This window comes from Elaeis guineensis, chromosome 11 (assembly GCF_000442705.2).
Source record: "Elaeis guineensis isolate ETL-2024a chromosome 11, EG11, whole genome shotgun sequence".
NCBI lineage: Eukaryota > Viridiplantae > Streptophyta > Magnoliopsida > Arecales > Arecaceae > Elaeis > Elaeis guineensis.
The window spans coordinates 104,262,786-104,271,468 of record NC_026003.2 but is presented as its reverse complement, the minus strand read 5'-3'; the positions used below and the strand labels follow the sequence as shown (position 1 = coordinate 104,271,468).

Genomic DNA, 8,683 nt, shown 5'->3' with positions numbered 1-8,683 from the left:
TCCCATCAGAGTTGGAGTGGTAGCTGTCAGAGCCAGGATAATGGATGTCAGCAGACTATTCCAGAATCAAACATCTGTCTGGATAAGTAGTGGGCTTATATAGCAGAGTACCAACCCAGCGAAATTTGCACGCCAAATGCTCCTGAAACTGTCCGATATGAAGGACGGCTTATAAGGAGCTAGGCCGAAAGGAAGATGATGTCGGTTGAAAACCAATGACGCTGGGATCACCGAACTACCGACCTCTTATGATCGACCTTCAGTCGATGACATTGATGCCGCACAAATCTCATGTCCCGAGCTACTGCATCACTAAGCTTGATGTCTACCACATACTTGAGATTCGAATGCATTAGTAGGCGGATCAAATATGATCCAACACAATGGATAATGGAAGGTTTCCAAATTGTTTCAAAAAAAAGTTTATTAACATATCCTAAATGATCTATTGTGAGTGGAAGTTGCAGTATCAAGAACATAACCTATTGCTCTGTTTAGGCAAAAAAGATCAGCTATTATTTGCTTCTTACAGTCAAATCAAGTAATTAACTATAACAGTAAAAACCCATGTCAATAACATGCGTTTGGCATACTCTGATGTCAGCTGGGAATTGGGGCAGCCCTAACCCTAGCAACAGAATGCTTCAAGAATAGATGAGAGGAGGTTAAGAAAGACTGTCAACTGGTTGCAAACTAAACTGATTCCCAGGCTAACACCTGAAGTTTGACTTGTAATCAGCAAAGCTGCCCAAGGATTACAGGTCTTTGAATTTGATGGTGACTAAAACCATTGTAAACAGCATCACTTTTCCCTTTTCACTTCCTAGATTAAGACATGAAATGGTATGGCGCATAAAGTTTGCTGCCTCTGTCGTGTGCCCCGCGCCTCTTAGCCATGAAGTTTGCAGCTTGATTTTCTTGGTGGCATTTTCCATCGAGGTGGTTTTCTTAGAGTACCTAGTAGCTCAGTCGGTAAAAGATGCAACCGTGTCATATTCATCAATCCATAATTTCCATATCATTAAATCGGATTAGCCTAAACCCATGAAAAACTACTTCCAATTTTTCAAGAATAATATGAATGACCAGGTAATAAATTCATTCACAATGGGTATTGGAAATCAAGTCAGTGATGAAGATTTATGTAATTTAGCAAACCCTTGGAATGCTGCAGTCCATGAAAATGTTATTCAAGTCTTCCTCCACAACCATCGATGATATCTGAGACACAATAGCCTGACAGATGATCAGGATGCCAATGCTAGAATGACATGATCAGTTGGTTTCTTCAGGACTATTTCACACATTTGCATAACACCTGTACAACAACACTTTCTTTCCTATCAAACCAAGGTCAGTTTCTGGTCAGGAAGTGGGAGCACATAGCCTTTAAAAGCCATTGCCTACTTGAAGTCAGTCCTCCCATGAACTCTGGCAGCATCTGTCAAAATTATATACAAGTAAGCCAGAAACCATCCTTTACACTAGCTTGAAGCACAATTATCAAGGAGGCCTATCTTTACCTATTTTTTCTCATCTGTCTGTCAGAGGCTTGTTATGTTCAGAATTTCTATTGGCAAGGGAATAATGCTTCTCTTTGCCACCGGACAGTTTAGATGTGTTGCACTCTTCCTTTTGATGGCCAAGCTGAAATCGACAATAAAAGAAAAGAAAAATTTAACAGATGTATGATGGCAGCGATGAAAGAAGAACCTATTTATTCCACCTCAAACGATTTTCAAGATATTTTCCAACACAGTTTCCTTCTGATGGCCAATCTTCCATAAAGTTTATTGGGAAAGAGGAGCACTCAAACCCCTAAATATGCAGGTAAACAGCAAATAGCAAATGTTATGACAAGATAATGAAGCTCCGCATATGATTTTTTTTTTTTAGATTCTTGAAGAGCAGTCACTTTCAGCACTCCCATCCACAGATGAAGTTTTTGAGTTGCACCCTAAGGATCATGGACATTCGAGTTATCAGGAAGTGCAATAATGTCTCCATTTTTCAAACTTCTGGTAATCATACATGATATGCTACAAAATGATGCAAGCCACTGGAAATTCTCTGATTTTCTAAAATTAGACAGCACATTAACATTGATATGTCTTGCTGATTGTGCTTTAGTATCCTCAGTGGCATAATCATTGTTGAAATCACATTTAAGTAAAGTGTCATTTTAGATGACGTTTGACAGCCAATGAGAAGCCATATAACTCAAAACCCAATATTCCAAAAGCACATGAAATCTATTAAAGTGCATTCTTTTTACTTTAATTGGGAGAAGAAAATTACTGGTCTAATTTCCTGTTTACCCACTCCAAATATCAAGTAGGTGAAATTTTCATCCAAGGCTGCTGGTGCACACTGTAGAAATTTATAAGGCAAGATGGCTTTAACCATGCAGACTTTTAGAAGACAACGCAGATTTGATTCAGCAAACATGACAAGTGGAAAGATTATTCACATACCATGACTGACCATTAGTTATGGCAAGAACATTGAAAAAAGATCTTTCTTCAAAATTTACTGTTTTTCTGTTTGGGATGCATATATCAGATGACAGCCTAAGCAGTGCTAGGATGTTGTCTCCTATTATAATGAGTCGTGGGGGGAGTCTTCTCTACAAGTAGGCCACAATTTCCCAATACAACTTGATGTATCGAATTCTTAGCAACTAGAAATTCTGGGTTCTAGTCTTGTGTGGTGCATACCCAAGTATTTAGGCCTGGGTAATTAATAGTGTGGGCAGCTCTCCCTCTCTCTCTTTCTCAAAAGAAAAATATAGAATGCTTGCTTTTTGTTGTTGAATTGGAACTGATCATAGAGTTGGATCACTTCAGTTTTTGTGCTACTTCTAAGAAAATAATTCCTCATAAATGGACACAAATCAATTTACTATTAACTATTCTCTTTGCTATTGTTTGTAAAATAGAGACTGTTATATGCCTATGCTACTTTTTTATGGTTCTTATTGTGGTATTGGTACTAATATGGTCTCCCAATTCATATTGTGTTTTACACATATGTTGGCTATTGCCTTCATTACTAGATGATGCATTCCTTACCTTCCCAACTATCATTTTTCCTGTAACATGGCACAAGATCTCCTGTAACACCCATGGTTTGCTTTCATTAACCCAATATAATGAATACGAAACACTAAGCACCAATTCACTGAAGTTTGAAATTGGTCAAAGGGCCTAATTGATTGTAGGAAGGGCTTCTCATCCGTGTCATCAAGTTTTCCAAATGAAACATTATAACAGAAGATCATATTTTCTGATTAAAGAATGGTAACGAAAGCAATACCTTGTCTTTAAAATAAATTTCAAGCTTTATATTGCAGGAATGAAGGTTCTTCTAAATTCTCAATTCCGGCTCTGATCTAGTTTGGGAGCGTGAGTTTCGGTTTGGGTATAAACAATAGCAATTCAATGCAATATATATTTATATATTCTTGTCAATGAGCGTTTGCTTTTCATGGGTCTTGGTTACTCATGCCATCTTAGCCTTCCCTAACCACAGCATATTTTCTTGAGTTGATTGAGGCTGTTTTGATGCGTTTCCTTCCATCATGCCATCTGATTTGCTTTTGTTCTAGTTGTTCGAGCTTGGTTTTAGTTAACTAACCACTAGAACCCAAAGCCTTAAGGTATTAGGGAAGGGTTCAACAGCATATGGTATGCCTTAATAATTTACTTGTAATAAGTAACCCTTTTGCCCTTCACTTTACATGTTTATCATCCACGGGTTTTGAAGCATGGGAGACTTCGTAATACTTGGGTGCTTTTCTTCTTCTTCTTCTTCTTTCTTTTCTTTTCTTTGCTTTTCCCTTTTTTTTTTTTTGCATATTTATCTGTTATCTGATGCTAAAGTAGGTAGAAAACAAAGATTTTGGATTCAAAATAAAGCAACAGACAAACTTCTAGCTGTTATGATTAAGTCTTATAGATTTCCATTATACAAGAGGTGTGCCAGAACAAATAAAATATATAAAATTTAAGCTGAAGAAACATGTTTAAGGATAAAAATATGTGCATAAAATAACCAAATTTGGTGAGCAATATTCAAAATTGCATGATTAAGTGGTATGCATTGATTTAGTGTCAAACTGTCAATGTGTACTAAACAATATAAAGCTTAAAATGTTCAATAACAGATCCCTTCACATTTTTGGCATTTTAGAAGCATTTTACAACATACATAACAATGTGATGCAAAAACAAAAGAAAGAAAAAAAAAAGAAAGAATCACAGGTTACTAAATTATGTATCAAGTATGCTCTTGAAAACTTCTTCCTGTTTCTCTTCATATTTCACATGCCATTCTAAACCATGAACAAAATAAAACTGAGTGATTCTAAACTAACAAGAGACCCATGCGAACATCCACAAAAAAAGAAAATAGGTCTTAGGCTACCCACCATGCACATGGACATTTTCCCCAAGGTTACCTAGGTGCTAACTCTATTTTATACCAGCTGTCATTAGAATTATCTGTTAGTTTAGCATTTTATGGAAAATTTATGGTTCCTTGGTTCCCATTGTTCCAGTTAACTTGGCCACTCATGCTCCAGAAGCAGATATAAATAGCATTTTCATTTTTCTATGAAGAAAGAAAAAGCATAAGGGATATGAAAGAGGAAAGTGGGAGAACTTACCTAGGAAATTTGTTCAGAATAACCCAAATCTGCTTGTATTACAAAACTCAAGTCCTCTTATATAAGAAGCCTAAACCTACCTAATTAAGAGAATTACAATTTCTGGAAACAACAAATTTCTACTTCCAGGTCTCTATTGATGATAGAATTTCAGGCTTTCAGGTCAACAGAATTTGTTTATTGGTAACTTCCATAGCTCTAAATGCCTATTCCAGATTGGGGGCATAATAGCAATTCTAATGATCGGTAAGTAGTGCTTGTTTTAGCCTGTTCTGGTTCATTCTGATAACAATGCGCAGATCCCTTGACCATCAGCTGAGTCAGTTCTTGTCGTTGTTTGGCCTTAGCTTTTCCATGAAATTTGTGGATAGGAAGGCTACATCATTTCTTTTATTAATGATGTATGTAATCAAGGCCTAAGATATATGCTTGCATAAAGTTGCAAATAAAATATATGCATGTAACATGATGTTCTCTATGATGCCATGCATATCTCACCTCTATAGCCTCACCATCAGCCTCAAGGAATTTTAGTTGCTTCGTCAAGAAATGAGGCAAGACAACCTTTAAAAAGGAACTTCTAAACTATGTTACTAAGTTTTCAAGTTCTCTAGAATCCTTTTAAAATCCCTCAATTCTCTTTATAGAAGTTTGTGTTCAGCCACATTGCTAATCATTCAAGAGAACTACACTACTCTGATGATTATTTGCGATCATTTGAGGCTCAAATTTTCTTGTACTTCGTTTTACCTACCAAATGTTCAACATGTCATTTGGCACATCTTACATTTCTATATATGTTAGTGCCTGTGTATCTTTGCAGCCTATTTTTCCTACTTAAGAGCATCGAGAAAATGTTAGATCTTTTGTTGGGGTTTTAGGCATCCTCTGGACACCTTTGGTATTTCAGCAGCTTGATACTTCGTTAATTTACCTGATTACACCACTATCATTGCCTTTTGTTTGTGAGTTGAGTTGGCTCTACCATAACATCCCTGGTCAGTAGTGATAATAATTTTGCAAGCATCAGTGTCACTTGACATATTAGAACCCTTACATTGGTTGTAACCATGAACATGAAATTGGCTGGTGCAAGCTAGTAATAAAAAAAATTCATCAACAGTGACTCACTTCTCTGGCTGTTTTTACAATCTTGGCTTCCATCAACTCTGATGGTTCCTTTTCACAGTAACTGCTGCTAGTGCAGGTATTTCTTCTTCCAACTTATTATGGGGCCATCACAAATTCTTGTCTCAACTAGAGTCAATCATTCTCGAGCAACCTCATCTTAGCATAGCCATTGTCTAATCACTCATTTACACCTTCTGTATCCAGTGAAATCAGAAGTTCCATTATCCAATAAAATGGGGCCTATCAGTAAATACATCATTGTCAAACATCAGAAAGCAATTCTATCATGCCTCAATCACAATGCACGTCTGCTTCTGGTGTTTCTCACACCTGAACCTCAGCCACTACCTCAGCAAATAATTTATCCATGTCAAAGTGTACTTAGCATCATAGAGTACACCAGTTATGGTTATGATACCCAATTTATGTATGGGCACATGTCAATAAAATTGATATTAGACCAATTTTGAACATTAAAAAAACTCAATAATTATATTGTGATGAAAGTTTGTGGTTGTGCAGTAATCAAGCTACTAGCAACATTATCAAACACAACAATGACTGGATCAATATTTTCCTATGCATAAGATGCTGACTCAGAAAAGAATAGAGGGCATGATATATAATATTAAATTGCAATGGATGGAGGCACTTAGGAAGAGGTAGCATGAAGTGAAGAATCTGTACAAAAGCATTTTGAGATTAGAAGTCCCATTGGTAGCAAGGAATTGGTCTCATAAGTCTAATTTTTGACAGGACATGCAGAGGAACAGAAATTTAGATGATGAGGGCTCCTGCTTATAAGAAAGAATTTCTCATGTACTTGCTTTATTCCATCTTCCTCTGATCATTTAGAGCATTAAAGATAATATGTCAAAAAAATGAATAAGACAAAGGAGATTTAATTATAATGTTGATTGGGAACAAAGTCATGGAGAACTGACTGAGATGGAACACACATGTCCACCAGATACTTAACTAGGCTCCACTAATAAAAAAGGTGCTCAAGTCTGTTAAGAAGGCGCAAGTTAACATGTGTGGGCTGTCTCAACAATAGGAATATCTTAGCCTGTCAATCAATGTTTATTGTTCATGCTTCTTTTCGAATAGAGAAGTCACTGACTTCTAAGCCTTCTTGACAATGAGGGCATCTCTAAATACTCAAAGTTCATATTGGAAGCAAGTGTCCAAGAAACCACTCAAGCTTTAGCAAAAGAAGTTATGAGAACGAAATATCCAGAAAATCTTGAAGGCATACCTAACATACTTGGAAAATTGACAGCTGAGGATTCATAAAATGGTTCCTAATGGATGAGATAAGTTTCCCATGCGTCAGTTTTGTAAATCATGACACCTAATAATAAGTTTCCCAAGTGTTGGTCTTGTATATTATGACACCTAATAATCTTTTCTTGTTAGGTCAGCAGGGTTCGTTAAGGATGCAGTGGAATAATACATACTGATTTATTGATTCATAAGTAACATTCAGTCTTAAACTATTAAAAAGTGTTCCTTATTGACTTCCCATTTATTTAAAAATGTAGCATATTGCAATCATTTTTGCCTGACTTGCATATGTGGTTCAATTAAACATGATCTAAGCATAATTGCATATCCTTTTGGTTGGTCCAGTGGTAGAGACAACTATCCCCTAATGAGGGAGGTTGGGCCTGAATCTTATGATAGGCAGATGGGAATTTTGTTCAGAATTTAATACAAAAGAAATGCAAAAATAAATAAATAAATAAATGGAAAGAGAGATGGTGTGCAGAGACTTGGTCCTCTGCCTTTTTTTTTTTTTTTTTTTTCAGAAAGAAAAAAGCTTGTGTTGTTGCTTTTCACATCAATAACAAGATCTATGCTACTAATCAATCAGCTGAATTTATCATTCCATGCCATCCTGCTCTAAATTGGCAAGTAGCTAATTCTGAGAGGATGTGGTGTCCTCAACCAGTGGAATCAAATAAAATCTCTTCTATGTTTGTGAGTGTGCTTATCCAGAACACCCCCAAATCTCACTACAAAATGAACAGTTAGGGTTGCATATAACATTTACCTCTTCTGACCACCTTCTTCACTGAATGACACAAATGCAAGACCCTCCTACTACTTTAAACTCCCCCTCATCCAGCTCACTACAAAGATTCAGAACAGCAAATCAGACAACATATCGACCCACTACAAACAAATTGTTTTGGTTCAGAAGTCGAACAACAAATTGAGAACCAGAAAATGTCTGTGTAACTTTGAACCTTGAGTAAAACTCCTGAACATGGGCAAGGTCTCTGCCATGGGCATCAGACCAGCTCACCTTCCTCCTTCCCTCCCTCATCATCACCACCACCTCCTGCTGCTGCTGCTGCTGCTGTTCTCCCACCCTATTTGGTTTCTTAAGGTTGCTCTTCAGAGGAACAGGATGTGGTTGTACGCATGGCTTATGAGACACACCTTTGACACCGGCATGACCAGCTCTCTTCCCACTTATACCCTTACTGCCCTTTGTGCCATCTCTTCCCTCAATGCTCTTGCTACTGTGATACTTAACTGGTGCATAACAAGAGCACACAAGGGAGGTGCACCTGCTCTCCCCTGAGGTTGCCATGAGTATTGCTGTTTTGGCCACCCTCTCTCTCTCTCTCTCCCTCACTCTCTCTCTCTGAGTGGGTGTGTAGTGTCCTCGCCAGCTCTAAAGCATGGCTAGAGCTTTGGAAGGGTTGTTCAGGTGGGGAAAGGGCAGCTAGTTGTCATATCAAAAGTGGGCAGGTGCCAAATGATGGCCGCCTTAGAATTGGAGAACGGTTGGCACTCGAGGAAGGTGGGGCTGTGGGGTGGGGAGGGGATGGATGGGCCATGGTTTGCTTGTGGAAAGCCTGACCCCACTTTGGG

At 37.7% G+C, this 8,683-nt stretch overlaps 1 protein-coding gene across 2 annotated transcripts; it reads right to left on the bottom strand.

The window, feature by feature from the left end:
• Nucleotides 1-1,073: 1,073 nt before the first annotated feature.
• LOC105053614 (uncharacterized) lies at nucleotides 1,074-8,594 on the bottom strand. 2 transcript variants are annotated; one of them, XR_002165711.2, is made up of 4 exons: nucleotides 8,050-8,589; nucleotides 7,854-7,932; nucleotides 1,524-1,647; nucleotides 1,074-1,441 (listed from the first exon to the last, which is right to left on the bottom strand). XR_002165711.2 is itself a non-coding variant. In XM_073246185.1 (3 exons), the coding sequence occupies exons 1-2, from the start codon at nucleotides 8,397-8,399 to the stop codon at nucleotides 7,872-7,874; spliced, it is 411 nt and encodes a 136-aa protein (XP_073102286.1). In that variant the 5' UTR covers nucleotides 8,400-8,594; the 3' UTR covers nucleotides 1,702-1,957; nucleotides 7,854-7,871. The 2 variants fall into 2 exon arrangements, 1 of the variants encoding a protein (XP_073102286.1); XM_073246185.1 differs by lacking the exons at nucleotides 1,074-1,441; nucleotides 1,524-1,647 and adding an exon at nucleotides 1,702-1,957 and having other exon boundaries at nucleotides 8,050-8,594.
• Between the last annotated feature and the right edge of the window lie 89 nt (nucleotides 8,595-8,683).

Excerpts from the sequence above, each read along its gene's own strand:
- LOC105053614 (XM_073246185.1), bottom strand. The coding sequence starts at position 8,399 with ATGGCAACCTCAGGGGAGAGCAGGTGCACCTCCCTTGTGTGCTCTTGT. Across the intron at positions 7,933-8,049 it reads GTTCAGGAGTTTTACTCAAG|TGAGCTGGATGAGGGGGAGT; the intron begins GTTCAAAGTTAC and ends GAATCTTTGTAG.